Source organism: Mastigoproctus giganteus, chromosome 12, assembly GCF_048544385.1.
Source record: "Mastigoproctus giganteus isolate SK-2022 chromosome 12, ASM4854438v1, whole genome shotgun sequence".
NCBI classification, from domain to species: Eukaryota; Metazoa; Arthropoda; class Arachnida; order Uropygi; family Thelyphonidae; genus Mastigoproctus; species Mastigoproctus giganteus.
The window spans coordinates 109,413,458-109,432,487 of NC_143586.1; the positions used below are offsets into that span (position 1 = coordinate 109,413,458).

Genomic DNA, 19,030 nt, shown 5'->3' on the forward strand with positions numbered 1-19,030 from the left:
GGGAGAGTATTGTGTTTGGATGAACTTTTTTAGAAATGTTAAGAGTGCCAATGGGTAAAACTGACTACCTTAAAGTTAAAAGCATCTCTTTTATTATATATGTCGATTGCGGTATTGATATCCAGGACTAAGTAATTGGCTGAATAGTCATTATTATTTATTTTCTCCAGAGTAGGTTCTGTAGGGTAAATACCAGCAAAGTCCTGTATCAATGTAGGGTAAAGTGTGTTTAAGGTCAAATGGCACCAGGAGTTTCCCCCATCTCCGCGTGATATACATTATCTTGCGATACAGAACACAATGTAAAGGCCAGAGATTTAAAAGTATATGGGTATTGTTTACGTGTAGTGTTGTGTACCGTTGTTCCTCTAACCATTTAACCGCCAGACCCCTACTGAGGCCCGATGTTGCCCCGCACTTCACATGTAGGGTAGTTGAATACTAATGTCATCATAATTATGAGAGCTTCCTTGGATGCAGGGGAGGTCCCCATGGACTGGACATGTGCAAAAGTATCACCAATTCACAAAGGGCGTTCAAAAGGTGACACAAGTAACTACAGACCTGTTAGTTTAACTTGTGTTCTGGGGAAAATAATGGAACCACTGGTTAAAGAAGCGTTGGAGGATCATCTAGACAAGACTGCAGTAATAGTTAAGACACAGCATGGGTTTGTTAAAGGGAGGGGTCTTGTCTGACCAATTTCATTGGATACTATGATGTGGTCAGAAAGGAACTGAATTCCAAAAATAATTTTGACATCATATACTTGGATTTCAGGAAACCTTTTGATACTGTTGCACATGGAAGACTGCTGTACAAACTGGAGACAAATGTTATTAGTGGAGTTCCCTCCCCAGGGTTTTGTATATTTATCAATGATATTGATAATTATCATTGATAAATATACAAAATTGATAATTAAATATTGTACATCAGATTTAATGTCCAAGTTTGCAGATGATACAAAGGTTAGCAGGGTTGTTAACGACAGTAAAGACAGTATGCTACTCCAACTGGATCTAGATGTTGGGAAAATGAGCTGACAAGTGGCAACTGAAGTTTAACATTGACAAATGCAAAGTACTGTATATGGGTAGCAATAATCCATGGGAAATGTTCCAGCTGTGTGGTGCTACACTCAGGGAAGTGGAAGGTGAAAAATACCTGGGGGGTAATTGTGCAGCGAAATATGAAGTTTGCTGAGCAGTGCAGACGGGCTGCCAGGGCAGGTCACGGAGTCTTGCCAATGATATATAGGAATTTTGCTATCAGGGACAGGGAGGTGTGATTATCCCATTATACAAGGCAGTGGTCAGGCCACACCTAGAGTACTGTGTACAGATCTGGAGGCCTCATTTTAGGAAGGATGTAGAGTTGCTAGAAGAGGTACAAAGAAGGGCAACAAGATTGGTGAGGGGAACAAAGGGGTTCCCTTACCAAGAAAGGCTTTGAATACACCTGTGGCATTCCCGTCGCTGAATAACTCCTCATGTGTGAATGTTGATGCAAAATATTCATTTAGTTTGTTAACAACCTGAGCAGAATCATCAACAGTTGACCCATCGATATCCAGTGGACCAATCTGATTCATCCACTTACTTCTAGAGTTTACATAAGTAAAGAACTCTTTGCTGTGTTTCTTTGCATCCCTTGCCAAAGATATCTCATAGTCTGCCTTCGCCTTCTTAACCTCCTTTGTAACTTGGTTACAGATCAACTTGTATCTATCATGGGCTTCTGTGTCACGTGTTAATTTGTATGTATCCCATGCATTTTTCTTCTCTGCCATATGTCTCATTAGTTCATCTGACATCCATTTAGGCCTGAACCTTGTAAAGCCTAGTAGCATTCCAAGATAAGTTCTTTGAATGCTTCCCATTTTGAGTTTGCTGTTGGTAACATCATCAGTTGGTCCCACTGTATGGAATTTAAATACTGTCTCAGACCATCGTAGTCGCCTTTACGAAAGCAATAACCCTTCCCCTTACCCCTAATGGTAGTTACCTCTTTGAGTAAATCCCACTTCAGCACACTGTGATCACTGCCACCTAGTGGTTCATTTATCTGCAGATTCTTCATGCATGAAGAATCACTACTGATAATCAAATCAAGAATATTACTCCCTCTAGTTACCTCCCGAACATGCTGATGTAAAAAACAATCATCCAATAAATCCACAAAAGCCTTGCTAGTGTGTGAGTGACCAGCCCCCAAATTCCAGTCAATATCTGGGAAATTAAAATCCCCCATTATAAGACTCTCTGATTTACTGGCCCACTCTATTTCCCTGTACAGTTTCTTATTATACTCATCAGAGTCATTAGGCCTATAGCACACTCCTACTCTCAATTTTGATCTCCCAATGCTTATGTCACACCAAACTGACTCGACACTGCACTGTCCGGCGATGTTGACTGGCTTCACTTCCTTGGATTTTATGTATTTCTTAACTAATAGCATAACCCCTCCTCCCTTCCTATCCTGTCTATCCTTTCTGTAGACATTGTACTCCCCAAATTTCAGTTCTACATTCCTTATATCTGTGTGACACCACGTCTCTGAAATCCCAACAATATCTGCCTTTGATGTTTTGAGCAATACCTCAAATTCATCAAATTTATTTACTAAACTCCTAGCATTGGTGTACACGCAAGTATACATGCACCTGTTCTTTTTCTTAGCTACCCTAACACAACTCATGTGTTTACTTGTACCCCAATGATTCCCAGCAGTCTCTGAAATATCCTGCATCTTATTTTCCAGGCTGCTGCTCATTCCAATAGAAGCAGTGCAAGAATCACTTTCACCTCTGCCAGTGGCTACTGTTAATCTATTAGTCCTTGTATCCCCCCAATCTAGCAGTTTTACGACCCACTAACACTGCCTCGATAGCATCAGCAAACATTCTTGCACCCTTTCTATTTTAGTGTATCCCATCCCTGTAGAAGCAGTCTCTCCTGTTAACAAGTAAAGACCAGGCTGAAAAAAATTCTACCCCTTGAGCCTTGCACAATCTTTCCAAGGCCAAATTGATCGACAGGGCTCTCATCATATACTCCCTCCTATCGTGTCTGGACAGTATTGCAGACACTTTCAAATTCAACCCTAATTCACGGCTTTTTTTCAACAGTGACCTGTACTTGTTAAGTAATTCCGCCGGTCTCCTACTCTTAATATCATTAGTGCCAACGTGTTCAACTATATCACCTTTTGTGCCCTTAAAAGATGATATCCGCTCTACAACGTCATCAACCTTTGCCCCTGGCAGACATACCCTGGTCCTGTTCCACCTATCATTGCAGCACCTGGAGAGTTGGCACCTGTGGGATGATCTGATTAAGGTGTATAAGGCCTTGAATGGGTTCAGCAAGCTGAATGCTGATGGGATTCTTTCTCTTGCTCAGACTAAGGCACAGTTTCAAATTGAGGAAAGATAGTTGTAGAATAGATGTGCGGAAATTTGCCTTTAGCCAGTGAGTAGTTGATTGGTGGAACAGGCTTCCATCTTTTGTTGTGGAAGCTAATAGCCTAAATAAATTTAAGACGGAGCTGGACAGGCATTTTGAACGAATGGAGGGGTGAAATGGGAGCGGGTTTTTTTTTTTTTTTTTTTTGGCTGATGTTGCATAATCTTGCTTTCTTGCATCGTATGCCTCTACTAATGCTAATATCTGTAAATCATTATGTCTGAGGGTAGAGAGGTCTCAGACCAGTATAAATATAGGTTAGCTAAGACACAGCTAATGTGGCTACCCATTTTCCAATAAAATAATTCCAGGCATTAGGGGTACCTTTTGTTTGCAAGTATAGAGATTTGCCATCAAAAATGTAAATATTGGAAACTGGGAGATTTATGAGATTGTTCCAATAAACTGAATTACAACCAATAATGTGTTTGTGGTTATTGTAAATTTCATTCAACACTGATTTTAGGTTGGTTAAGTTTATGCTGGTTAACAGACTATTGAAGTCAAAAGTTGGAACACGATAGATGTTGCCAGTATTTAGAGCATTAATAGCTGGTATATTATTAATTATTCTACTATCAGGAAGGATGTCCATGATAGGGTTAAGTAACCATTCTAAATTTTTGCCAGGTTGATGAGTGTAATTGTACTTGCAGGAAGTGATGAACCTGAAACCTGTGGGGGTTTTGTGGAACTTAGGTATGCAGTAAATATAAGGAAATTTGTAATTATTAAAGCTAATTTTTAACTTTATAATAATACTGCTGTTGTTGGTGATGGACTGGAATGGTGGCACTGGAATTTAGTTCTGCCTTTAATGTTTGGAAATAAAAGGCTTTACAGATTATGGCATAATTGCAGGAGGCTTTATCAACAGGGGTGATGATAAAATGTTTGTGATTGTCTACCAATTGTTTTAATGTGGAAAAATAGAATTTTAAGCAGATGGTTGTACATGTGGTAATGATGACTTATAATGCTGTAGCATCATAGCTAGTACTGAATTAATCCATAGTTGGAAGGCTTCAATGGAGATGTTATGATGGTAAGAAAGCTTAAAACAGAAGTTAAGCAGATCATGGTATAACTGTTTTTTGAAAAGTTTAAAGCTGATTTTAGAGTATAGCCTATATTTGAAGCTATAAGACATAATGCTTCTGAGTTGCTGGTTAGGTATAATATCTAAATTGCAATTTAGATATTATGCTATTGCTTCTTTTTCGTCTTAAAAGTTGTCTTTTCAACACTACCTTGTTAGTCTTTGATTCTCCCTTTGCTGGAGTATTTGTTTAATTGCTTACTTCACTGTCACACGGGCATGGTTCACTTTGGCTAATTCACCCCCCCCCCACACACACACACTCGGGGTTATTTCAACTGATATAGATATATGGGGAAATATCGGCTAACTTCTTCGGTCTCCGATACATCTCTGCGTTCACTACACAGCTAATTTCACCAACTCCTGTCTGATCCTACAGTAAGTTGTCATACCCTGACTTTATTCTTTCGTCTTAAGATTACTCTTTCTTTTACTTTGTTTAAATTTTAAACTGGGCAATTTTCCTTTACAGTATTTAATTGGCATTATTTTAGCATAATTCTGCATTTTACTTTCATTTTTTTTTATTTTTTAATTATAATCTTTTTATTCATTTTTGGTCTCTGTTGGATCGGCTATGATGTGTATAGGTTTTGTATGTATGCACCATAACAGAAACAGTGACCTTGCTTATTGCTGTGGTTCCTTTGGTTTTGGCTGCCGACCCCTGGAAGACAGTTAAAATTTTAGGACCTACAGCATTAAGTACACACAATGTTAATCTTAATTTTATTTAATTTCATGTAATCTGCTTTTGCTTTGCAGGCATTCTCAATTTATTCCACTGTAATTACACTTGACAGGTCAAGTGTAATTACAATGGAATAATTATAACCCAATACACTGATTGTATACATTTGTCTATATTTCATTATGGTTGCTGGGTATTTCTGCTATAACTAGTAGTGCCCCGGATCCATAATCTTGTTTAAATGATTAATATTTTTTCATTCTTTTTTAGAAGTTCAGTTTTGTCACTACATATTATTATTTTTACTTATATTATATATATATACACACACACTGAGTGGTTATAAAATGTTTCCCTATTCGGGAGACCCTAGTGTCAAGGTGGATTAGAGTTAGCGTTGTGAAAATCGGTGGGTACGTAATTTAGGGTATGGGGAAGTGATTTGTAGAAGAAAAAAAAAAAAATTGAACAAATTTCCACCACCAGTGGAAAAATGGCGCTGCACATATGTTGTAAAAGTTGTCATTTACCTTCAACCAGTGGGAAAATGGCGCTGCACGTATGTCGTAAAAGTTGTCATTTACTTCAAGATATGCTGCTTACACAAATGACATCCTGTTAGATAAAAGCAAAAAAGGCTTATCTAACAGGTAAAACAGGATCAATAATCATTATGGCTCTTACAAAAAAGGAATGTGCTCTTTTAGTAAAATTGTTCTACCAGAATAATATTAATACTAAATTTAGCACTATATGAATATTAGAAACTTAAAGGTTTGTGTAAAGGACCTTTGATGTCAGTGGGGCTTCGAAAACTAATAAAGAAATTTGAAGCAACCGGGGAGATAGGTGTAATTCCAGGCATGGGGAGACCACATATCAGAACAGAGGTAGTGGGTGAAGTGGCGGTTGCAATGGCCTCCAGGTCAGCAGTGCCAGAAGTGTGTCAAGAGACTTGAACCTTCCTTGGTCTACAGTACGTAAAGTGCCTCAAATAATTTATGCTGGTACCTGTACAAGATTCATGTAGTGCAAGAACAACAACGAATAGACTTTGCTCTACGATTTCTGGCTCGTATGGAACTTGATGATACATGGGCTCGAATGACTGTGGTCTGATGAGGTAAATTTCACTCTTCATGGGGCTGTAAATGCACAAAACTTCCAAATACGGGGAACTTCTCATCCATCTGCTATGCACAAAAGAACACTACAAAGTCCATACCTTACAGTATGGTGTGGGTTCACTGGAGTTTATAATCGGACCATTTTTCTTTGAAGAGTCTACTCCTCATGGCCCCGTAAGGTGTACGGTAACTAGTGCACGTTACTGCTAAGAGATCACATTATTCCCACTCTGCAAGAAAGGCAATGCTTGGAGACCATAGCATTCATGCAAGATGGTGCTCCTCCCCACGTTGGTCGACAAGTGAAGGAACTGCTCCATTCAACATTTGGAAATGATAGCATCATTTCTAGAGACTTTCTGCAGTTCTGGCCAGCCCGATCAACAGATCACAATCCCTGTGATTTCTGGCTATGGGGGATACCTGAAAGACAGAATTTACTGTGGCGGCATTAAACAGCATGTAGCCAACATCCCTAATGAGATGCTACGATAAACTGTGTCACACACAGTCCTCTGTTTTCAGAATGTCATCTCAAGTGAAGGAAAGCCCATAGAACAATATCTGTAGATTTCTAAGCTCTGATATTAAAACTAATCCTAAATTAAGTATTCCATCTCATGTTTACAGTGCCAGTTTCTCCCCTGGTAGCAGAAATTTGAACTAATTTTTTTTTCTTCTACAAATCGCTTCCCCATACCCTAAATGACATACCTGCCGATTTTCACAGCGCTGTCTCTAACCGTTTTGACACTAGGGTCTCCTGAACCACCCAGTATATGCATATATAGAGGTCCTCAAACTTTTTAATTTTTGAAGGGATCTGTAAACTTTGTTTGATTTTTGAAAGGGTCTGTAGATCTCAGTAGTTTGGGAACCACTGCTCTACTACATTAGCTTCATCCTCAGACTGGAAGAATACTAATTATATAATGAATTTAAATGGATGCGCTATTCTTACAAGAGCAAATTATATAGGTTACAATTTGGGATAAATACATATCGTAAGAGGAAAACAGTGCATACCTAAATAAGGCGGCCCTAAGAAGATCCTAACTTAATAAAGCTAGTGCTAAAGGCATCTGTTAAATAGAGGGAATTATCTCTCAATCAATAAAGAGGCTGGATGGATAGTAATATTGGATGTTAAATGAAGCTAATGCTAAAGGCATTGGTCTGAGTTTAATGAAGCTAAAAGCATCCACTGAGGATTAAATAGAGGTGATTAGTCCGCAACCAATAAAAAAAAACAGAATAGGGAAGTATTGGGTATTTAATGAAGCCAGTGCTAAGGCATCGGTCCACCTGGGACTGAAGGTAAGGTAGTGAGCTGTTGACCAGTAGACAGCTGGATGAGAGGCAATATTGGTATATGAAATATTAAAATTTAAACCTTTAGTAAAGAAACATTGCTTCAAAATATAGTAAAAATTCCAGAAATCTTTGAAAAAATATAAATTGGGAAGAACTAAAATAAATCTAAAGTGGGAAAAATAAATGGGATAAACTGAAATAAACAACAGGTGAACAAAGCAATGGATCTGAGTTGGAGGGATGTTATTGTTTATATCACTCATTTGCATACTTCTTTATATGTATATACGTACATAACTTAACATATTTTATATATTATGGATTTATATAATTGTTGGCTAAACCATAACATCATTGCCTTGTCGAAGTCCTCGTAGTAGACTGTTTTGTTGTTTTTCTGATAGTAACGCCTTTAACGCTATCAGATGTGCCCTCAAAATCTGATAGCTTCCCTTTATTTTTTACAAGTCTTTCCATTGGGTCCCCCCCCCCCAAGCGGCGGGTGTGAAGACAGCAGAGGTTCTGGGATAATACGTACATTTGTCTCCCAGTCATGACTTATAACGCCACTTGTTGTAGATTATTTACGACTTGTAAACATCTGTTTATACCTATTCTATTTATTACTTGAATTTCATGATTTCCAGTGGATATTTTTACTTTGGAGTCTTGAAGTGTCCCAGTTAATCCAATCCCGGTAAATCGAGAGTCTTGCTATACAACTCTTGAGTCTTCTATTGATGGATAGAAGACTCAGAAGTTGAGAAGGCTCGTGTATATATATATATATATATATATATATAAGTATTATTTTTATTTATATATATTTTTCCACATGATATTCAAGTTGAAATATGGAATATTCACCTTCTCTACACTGGGTCTTCATTTAAAGCACAATTTATAATTTTAACCCTCGAGTAGGTGCATTAGTGTATGCTTACAGCCAAAGGAAATAAATTAAAAATTCAAATATTAGAGTGGTTTTGACATGAATTTTCGTATTCTTCTGTTTTAGTTTTGACTTTCAATCTTTGTCAAAATCACATTTCTCACTGTTTGTGAATTACACGCTAATGCCTCCATTCACAGTGGTTTTTGGAACCACGAAATTTATTAAATTTTTTAATTTTAGAAATTAAAACTGAAGAACAAAACAATCACCTTTATTTTTTTAAAAAAGATATATTAAATGGTGTATACATATTGAATGGTGTACAAGATGCAGTGGGCACCATAAATGTAACATTTCTTGAACCAATGAAAGTGACTATCATTGCAAACTGTACAGTTCAAAAAAACAAGCCCTATTAACTAAACAAAAAGCTTATGGTAGAAGAAAAACATATATATTTACAAGATGACCCTCTGTGATTATTTTCTTATAATTTTCTCACCATACGTTGGCTATTTAAGAGAGAACTAGTGAAAGGGAGAAGTGTAAACAGTTTCATGTCATAGAATTATATACAACTTGCAACATGAAAAGAACGTAGCAGAAGTAGTTACATTACAAATGTCAATTAGCATTAAATCCTTAGTTTATGATGAATTCTGTATTTTTTATACTTACTTTTTTTTTTTTTTTGATAGGTATATGATCTCCTCAAACGGGCACACAAAAACAGGGCTGTAGCAGCTACACACTGCAATGAATATTCATCTCGTTCCCATTCTGTATTTCGTCTGAAGTTGATTGGAAAGAACAGCATTACAGATGAAAGCCGAGAAGGTTTGAAGTTTTAATAGTATTGCTATTATATTTCTTTTATACATAAACAAAATATTTGGAAAAAATAATGTTACTCTGTATTATGTTGCCGGGTTTTTTTTTTACTGTCAGGGGATAATTGTGTTCCTCCACTAGCAGAGCTTAGACTTATGCTCTTTAGAAGCAACTACATTCCTCCACAAGATCACTGTTATTTTTGTGATTTTATTTTAATCTTGTTTAACCAAGAAGAAAAACTCAAAGGCACTTTTTAGGCCCATCATCAGACAACACATAGCCTCAATTATTAACCTTCTGTCAAGTGGTGAATAAATTTGTCAGATCTAAAGAAGCAGCCAAATGATATAAGAAAACTTCCATTTGAAAATAACTTCTGTTACGTGTGTAATATGACCCTTACTAGGCTGCACTGACCCAATGCAGTAATTAAATAAGTGTAGGTATTGAATAGTTTCAGAAAATAATGCTGCTCCGTGTTATGTCTCTCTGTCTTAGCTATCTGGGAACACGCTTGTTCTTTCAAGCTCTATCCCAAAGTGTCCTTCTAGTTAGTACTGTTATCATTTTTAATCAAATAACATCACCCAGAAAGCGGCTCCATTATTCATTAATAACCTGACCAGTCACAACAGTAATGCCTTTGAGTTTTTAATGAATAATGGTTTCAACTTCTTGATGATGTTATCCAATTTTAAAAATACATTAGTAACTTTAGGTCATCTTGTGGATAAACATAGTTATTTTTAAAGAATGTAAGGCCAAACTCTCATTGTCACTGAAGGGGACAAAATGGTCCCAGACAGTAAAGACAAAAAAGCATAATGCAGATGCAGACTTTGAACTATTTCAATGCCTGCATTAAGCCAATGCAGCTCCACTAATAGGGGATATATTATATACATAATGAAAGTTAAACTTCCATCAGAAGTTTTCTTCTGCTCACTGCTTGGTTGAGTCTGCATGTACCACTTTAGGACACTGCACGTGTTCATTCATTTGAAATTTCTGCCCTCCCATATATGCTTTCCTTGAATTTCAATTTTTACTGAAAAAATATTGTGTTTTATTGGCTATACCTAACTAAACTTAAGTCCACCTGGGATGGATTTAAATTAACATAAATTTAATTCTTATCTTTTCTTAAACTAATTCCACTAAGTTATTCTTTGCAGTATCTTGTAAGCTTAAATTTTTAAGTTCACTAGTAAAGTTTTGGTAATTGCTTAAATACTGTAACATTTTGTTGATTTAAATTCATGAAAATTACTCCACAGAAGTTCAAGTCCAATATCAACAAATATCTTCTTTCATCTTCTCAACCTCCAACCCATGCACGGTACTAAGTACTTTGTAAAATAATAAGCGAAGTTAACCTCAATATAGTACGTAGAACACTTCTGTATGATACTCTCCAGAAATTAAAATGAAAAAATTGAAAAACTTACATTAGAGTAACAAATAGTTTAAAAAATAATTAAAACTCAATTTAACACAATAAAAAATCAGTTTAACGCAATTAAAAATAAGAAAATTAAAGGAATTTAACAAAAGAAATTAATTAAATTATTTAAATTAATTTTCTTAATTTTAATTGTGTTAAATTGATTTTTAATTATTTTTTAAACTATTTGTTACTCTAATGTAAGTTTTTCGATTTTTTTGTTGTAATTTCTGGAGAGTATTTGGCAATTTTAATTCTTAATGTCATATAAGTTAGTGCAATAGCATCATTTCTATACACAATAAACCAACAGAAGTTGTGTAGTGGCACAGTAAACCACAACTTCAGGTGGTTTACTGTGTATAGAAATTACTATTGCACTAACTTATATGATGGTAAATTCTTCTCGCAGCCTGAGACTTTTTAGCCCTAAATTCTATATGTTTGTTTAATTCTTACCTTAATAATATATACCTTAATAATAAGATCAACATTGAATAAATACATCAAGAATCTCATAATTCAGAGAGAAATGATTCAGAGACCAATGAACACATGCTTCTGTGGCATGTGTTCATTGGTCAGCATAGTTTATAACCTTACCACAATTGAATATTCTTTTCTATCTTCCCATTGTAAAGAGTATATTAATTTCAAATTAAAATTTGTCACATTACCAGATGAATTTGAGTCACTGACGAAATGTCAATTATCTTTGCTTCCCTAGAAACAAAGATAATTGATAACTCATCAAGGACTTTAGTAACCTGCCAAGTGATGCACCCCCAATTTGAGCCCCAGAATGCTTTTGCTCAAGAGGATTTAGTTTTATTAGAAGATTCCATTGTATGGGAAATGGATAACTTTTTTATAATAAGGATCAGTGGGCTGGAACCAAATAGGCAACAACTTGATGTCACCAAAAGATTGTCAGATTTTAAGAGAGGCAAAGAGAGCATTATTATTCATGTGGTAACTAATAATACTAAATGAACACAACTGGTGATTTGCTGAATAAATATAGGACCATGCTGAAAAAAAATTACGAGTTAGCTCAGAATGCATCTGCAATTGTGTCCCAGCCCAATAGCAGGGACTGTATGCTCAGAGCTTTGTGTATTAACTTAAAACTTGAGGGACTCTGTGAAGCTTTTGTGGAGGAAATTTTTACCATCATAGCCTGCACTTGTAGTTGGAAGGAATTTATTTCATAGAGATGGCATAAATTTGAATAAAGGTGGTGCAAGGATTTTTGCCAATATTATTAAGGATACCTTATGGGGAAGTACAAGTGGGGGGGGGGGAGATAGGGGAATATGGATACACATTTATCTGATGGTATGGGTTAAAGTAACACTTGCAATAAAGTAAAGTGAAAGTTCTTGTTTGTTGCAGCAGACAATTTTGGGCAATGTTTCAAGTGAACAGGATGATAATGCTAGGGAAACTTCTAAAGAATATATCAGGGTAGTAAACTATTCAAGAGAACTTAGCCTTAGCTGTGTCCAGTAATGTCAAGAATTTTGTCAATAAAACAAGTGAATTTGAACTCCTGGATAGAACAGCTAAGGCTAAGGGAAATGTGTTGTCACCCAGAAATAGGAGATGATGCATTTTGCTATATGTATAATGTCTTTAGGAAAGATAGACAAGGTAGAAGGGGTGGATCATGCTTCTTATCACAAGCTTGACCATGACTAAAGCTTTCCCAGACACAGAATGTAGGCATGCAACTATAGAATCTGTGTAGTGTGAAGCAGTTGGATGCAAAGGTAAGGTGAGAATGTGCATGTGCTACAAACCAAAATATTGTGAAGAATATGACAAGAGCCTCTACATGCAGATGGAATGAGTTAACAAGTATGAATATCTTATTGTTGATAATTTAAATTTGACTCTTATATAATAAGGGAATGAGAGGGGGAACTCATGGAAGACAAAATTTTTATATAAATTAGATGATGATTATTTATATTGGCATGTTAGAGAAATTACTAGGGGATGAATGTTCTAAACCTGATCACTACCTACGAAATAGATGACATCATAGGGCTCACAGTATAAGAACCATTAGCAGGAGGTGATGGTCCAGCAATTGGAAGATGAAGAAAGATGTAGTTGTTAAAGGTAAAGACATGGGATTTAATTTCAGGAAGAGGGGAATATGACAGATTAAGATGCTATATGGTCTCTGTCAAATGGGCAGGTAGCAGAGGAAGATTAGTACATTAGAATTAAGAATATCTTTAAAGCAACAGTCACAGAAGCCATGAATGGATATATACCTTTAAGAAAATATAGTGCAACGGAGGATGTCATTAGGGATGCATACAGAGCTGGCCAGTCTAAAATAGCAAAGTACAGGAACAAGGAGTTTTTCTTGTATGTTTTTTTTTTGTTATGTGAACCCCAAACACGAGAGGTATTAGAACCTATAGTACTTAGTACCGTGCTTGGGTTGGAGGTTGAGAAGACGAAAGAAGATATTTGTTGACATTTGACTTGAAATTCTGTAGATTTTAATTTTCAGGAAATACGTATGAAGGAAGGTTGTTCCAGAAAACGGCAGTTGAATGAATAAATGAGGAAAATGAAAAGTTGGTTCTATGGGTTTGAAGTTGGACAGTAAATGGATGTTTGTGGCACGTGTTTGGACTGTTTTGAAAGAGAGAGAGAGAGCGGGAATTATAGAAGCCAATTCAGAAGAATAGTGCCCATGGAAGTATCTGTAGAAGAGGCATGCAGCAGAAACAGTACGTCTATGAGAAAGCGAGTGGAGAGACTCTGTTAGAGATGAATCATTAATTAACCTAACTGCCCTCTTCTGAATGGGATCAAGAAGCCTGAGAGAGGTTTTGGGGGCACCACCCCAGATGTGGGAACAATATTCCATGGCAGGGCGGATTTGCGATTTATACAGAGTGAGCAGCTGTTTGGAAGAAAAGTAACGCCGAGAGCGAAAGAGAAAACCAATTTTTTTAGATGCAGGAAGCAGTATTTGTAATGTGCTTGTGCCAAGAGAGATTAGAAGTCAGATTAATCCCCAAAAGAGATATATCAACTTGCCTAGAAATCGGAGTGTCACCAAAGATAAGCATAAGCAAAGAATCCTTTTTGCGAGATATAAGACAAGACTGAGTTTTAGAAGGATTAAAATCAACTAAGTTGTCTTTGCCCGACTGGAGAATTACCTGAAGATCGGCATTTAAAGAATTGGTAGCAGATTTTCAATAAGTTGAAGCTGATTGAGCAGGACAAGGTTTCTCAAAATGGAAAGTGGAATGCAATGTGCTATCATCGGCAAAACTATGGATAGGGTTTCCAGTCAATGGAAGAAGGTCATTAATATACAAGAGGAAAAGAGTGGGGAAAAGAACTGAACCTTGGGGGACACCAGCATTAGTAGAGAAGTTAGAAGACAGAGAGCCTTCTACCATCACCCTCAGTGAGCGATCAGAGAGAAAACTGGATAACCAATTACTAAAAACAGTTGGCAAACCATAAGATGGAAGCTTGTTTACAAGACCTTTATGCCAAACACGATCGAAAGCCTTTGAGATGTCAAGAGCAACTACTTGTGTGTCACCGAACCTTTCCATTGATTTAGTCCATAAACGTGTAACATAAGCCAGAATATCATCAGTGGATCGACACTGACGGAATCCATACTGGCGATCGTTGATCAGACGGAAGGTTTTTAGGCAGTTTAAGAGTTGGCGGTTAATTGATTTCTCCATTACTTTAGAAAGAGTAGAAGTAATTGCAATGGGACGATAATTGGATGGGAGGGATTCGTCACCCTTTTTAGGAACTGGCTGGATATTAGCAAATTTCGAAGCAGGAGGAGGAAAAACACCTTTGGAATAAGAAAGTGAAAAAAGGCGGCAAAGAATAGGAGTAAGTTCAGGAGCACAGATTTTGAGAACAAGTGGAGAAATACCATCGGGACCTGGAACTTTCTTAGCATCAAGATTTATCAAAATCCTTCTGATATCCTTTTGACGGAAGACCACGGGAGGCATTGAATGGAGCCTGTTGGGAATGGTGGGAGGTGTTTTACCAAGATCATTAATACATGAGCTAGAATAAAAATGCGATGCTAGCAGGTCAGCTTTATCCTTGGCTGAAGTGACAACAGAACCATCTGGTTTGGACAGAGGCGGGAGCAGAGATGGGCAAAAGTTGCGGCCAATAGCTTTGGCAAGAGATCAGAATGCTTGGCTACCATTAGGGCAAGAAACAAGTTTTCTACTCTTAGCCTGTTCAAACTCTAGTTTGGACTGATTAATAACTGCTTTACAATTGTTGCGAGCTTTGGTGTAGGCAGAAAATGAAACTGAAGAATTAGAAACAAGCCAATTACGATATGCAGCATTCTTCTCTTGAACAGCCTTAGCACATTTATTGGAAAACCAGGGTTTAGATAAAGGACGAGATTTTACAGTGGAGTGTGGGATAAAGGATTCCATTCCTGCAAGAATAATTTCACTGACGCGATGTGAGCAAACATTGACATCAGAAGTTTTGAAACAGTAATCCGACCAAGGAAAAGAAGTCTCGCAGGTCATCCCATTTTGCATTCTTGTAATGCCAAACAACACGAGGTTGGGAATAGCCATGAAATAAAGGTTCCATTGGAGAAGAGACAATCACCAAGTTGTGATCTGAAGTGCCTAAAGGACCTCTCACTTCGACCGTGTACTTAGAAGGGTTGTTTGTGAGAAAAAGATCAAGTGTATTGGCTGTATGATTAGGATTGTCCGGTATTCTTGTAGGTAAATGAACAATCTGTGCTAGGTCATTAGTAATTGCAAAAGACTCAGCATCTCGACCTGCTGGGTGGGTGTGAACATTAAAATCACCAAGGAAAATTACCTCACTGTTAGGAAAGTTGGACTGGAGAAAGTCAAGTTGCAAAGAGAGGAAGTCAAAGAGCTCCAAGTGATTAGTGAAGTTGGGAGAACGGTAGAGACAACAGATGAATTTGACACAATGAGGTAGAGAGATTTTAAGCCAGAGAAGATCAAAGAGAGGAGATTCCAAATTGCCAAGTTTCTGACAGGGAATATCAGAAAGGACATATGCACAAGTACCACCTTTGAGGCAAAAGGAATCATACAGCGAATAATTTGGGCATCTGAGATGAGCAGTAGTTGAATCAACTGATAACTGAGATTCTGTCAGAAAAAGTACATGGGGTTTGGCAGACTGCAAGTGGAAATGGACATCGTTGAGATTAGAATTGAGACCACGTATATTTGTGAAATGAATTAGGAAGTGCTTGGGAGGTTTAGATCTTTCCGCAGATAAGCTTGCTCTATTAGTTTGACAATTCATGGTGTATTCAATAGTAAGAAAAAGTGGGTGGGACATGCTGTATGAAGTAATGAAATTTTTGGATATGGTGTACACGTGGTAAGAATATACCCAGATCCTTGACATAACGTGGCCTCGACAATGCTCCCCGCATACACACTACTCGGACTCCCTCCAGTTACTATCTGGCAGAGTAGAGGTAGCAAGATTATACGCTAGCTGATCTGGAAGCCTACTAAATGGTTACCAATAAGTTCGGTCTGGTGTACTAAATAGCGGCTGGCTGCAAACACAGTTTTAGAGCTGTACTCTCGAAATGTAAGAAATATTGGATCTCGTCACGACGTTCATCATAACCTCAAAAGTCATCAATCATACTGCATGATGGAAGAGATAGGGAAGGGTTGACCGGAACTTAGCTCTAGAGACTAAACATGGGTTCCACCACTTCAAGCCTCCAGTAAGCAAAGTGATGGTATTTCACCGGTTGATGAGAGTCATCTACCACCTAGTACTGTCTAGTAACATAGAGGGGCGGCATTCCTCCATGTAGTGTGGACGCCACACCTTGACCCCTGCTTACGTTTGTTCACACCTGGGTGGTCACCCACCCAGGTGTGAACAAACCTGGGTGGGTACCTTAATGCACAAGTACACCATGTACTTGTGCATTGAGGTTATACTCAGGATTACTAACAGTTCCACCATCGTGAAGGTGCAAGCAGGGGATTTGGCTGTCACAGACCGTCCGGACTTTGCCGAAATTGGGTCCACTTGACCTGAGTGTCATCCAAATATCAGTTCCATCAGCGTTTTAGACTCCCAGGTAGCAAGTACAGCTTGTCTGGCATATCTGAAAGAATGTCTGTGACAACCTCAAGGACCGAATGTAAATTCGGTCTGTGACCAAGGACTCAATGTGAATACAAAGAAGAAAACAAATCAGATCAAACCCTTGTATAATGGGTGTGGAAAAGTCTTAGGTAAACCAGATGTTGCTGATGAATCAAAAAAGTACTTTGCATTGATCATTAGAGAAAAAATATCTTTCATAATGAGACGAAGTTGGGCAGTATGAAAATAGCAAAATTGAAATTATAGATGATTGTTTATTAGTAAAACTTCCAAGCCTAAAGGCAGGTAAAGCTCCTGGACTTTGTCATATATCCAGTAATTCTGAAGGTTGGAGTGACAGACTGCATTGAATCATTAAGCTTAATTATGAGCACATCATTGGATTCTGGAAAGATCCTCTGCGAGTTTATTACCAATACATAAAGGTGGTTTAAGAGTGAAATGGATAATTACAGACCTGTCAGCCTGACTTTAGAGGTAGGAAAAATCATGGAGGCATAGTGTGCATACTGTTAGAGTCGAGCACCACCTGTGGTTTCCCACATCTGCGCCATATGTACACTGTGAAGGAATACAGAAAACTGTAAAAGCCAGAAAAAGTGTATTGTGTTGGGTTCTGTTGTGTGTCCTGGCATTTGGCCGCAGGATCCCTGATGGGATCCCACGTTGCCCGCACACACCACTAGGAGGTAGCCAGGCTGCCCATTATTCTCTGGCAGGTCTCCATCAGGTTCGCCTGAGCTTCCTGAACGGAGACCAATTAAAAAAATAATAAAAAATAAAATAATAATAATAATAAAATAATAAATAAAATAATAATGAAAAAAATAAATAAATAAAAAATATTAATAATAATAATAATAATAAATTAAAATTAAAATATATTAAATAATAAAAAATAAATAAAATAAATAAATAAAAAATAAGGTAGAGTGCGGCAGTACAAGGTGTACGGAAGAAGATGGGGGATGAAAGTAAGAGTAAGGGGATGTGGGTGAGGGCATCCCCTAAATTGACAGTGAAGCGTATGCTCCACCAGGAGAAAAGGGGGGGGGGATAACTCCAGAAGGGTAGAAAAACCACTCAGCGAGAGTGCGGAGTGTGACATTTTGCGGGGAGTAGTCAAGACCACTGGAGCCTACCCAACCATGTGGGTGAGTTAACAGGTAATCCTATCCTGGATGTTCCAGGGTTAGCAAGTCAATGCTGGTAAAACGGTCAAGTACAGATTTTTTTATTTCAAGTTTGAGTAAGTCCCTCACAGGTTTGTATCCCTAGCTTGAGTTGGTTGTAGAGTCCTGCGCCTAGAAAAGATGTTCTGTGCATACTCTGTTAATAATTTGTAATATTGTTCTTCAGAAATTAACAGGTGCTCCTGTCCTTGAGGTATGTATTGGAGTCTGGTGTATTCCTCGAAGATCGTCATAAATTGGGCAGTTATAAAGAAGATGGTCCCAATCTTCAATTTCTCCACATGTACAGTAGGGGTTATTGATGATTCCCAAGGTAGTCAACTTATGATTTATAGAGCCGTGTCCAGTTATAATATATGTACAGTAGAGGCCAGGAGAGAACCAAGGCAGCGACTTTGGATAAACTAGTTTGACATCCGGGATGAATTTCTTAGTTATTAGGCCCTTGTCCGTCTCCTCCCAGCATGGCAGCTAGTTTCTTCTTTTCTTGCTTACAGTCACTGCGGGTGTCGATGGTATGTCCAAAAATGGTAGCTGGGATTCCCTGCGACAAGCAATAGTGCAATCCTCGACGGATAACCTCCAAGTCAGGGGGGGGGGGAGACACCTGCAAGAACCTGGAGGGCCGGAGAACTTACTGTGCAACAGGCCCCGGTAATGGTGAGCAATATACTCCGCTGAATTGTTTCCAGTTTTTGTTTATTGCGAACAATTATTGATCTATGGTACCAAATCCCGGATCTGTATGTAATAACAGGGAGGAATACAGTCAGTTGTCGTATAGCACGA

At 37.7% G+C, this 19,030-nt stretch overlaps 1 protein-coding gene across 1 annotated transcript in view; it reads left to right on the forward strand.

The window, feature by feature from the left end:
• The window catches only part of LOC150077333 (carboxy-terminal kinesin 2-like), a 287,195-nt gene that overhangs the window by 221,170 nt on the left and 46,995 nt on the right, over positions 1 to 19,030 (forward strand). Inside the window, exon 10 of the mRNA XM_090386031.1 lies at positions 9,298 to 9,436. Coding sequence (XP_090242157.1) covers positions 9,298 to 9,436 — 139 coding nt within the window. The remainder of the gene's footprint in view (positions 1 to 9,297; positions 9,437 to 19,030) is intronic.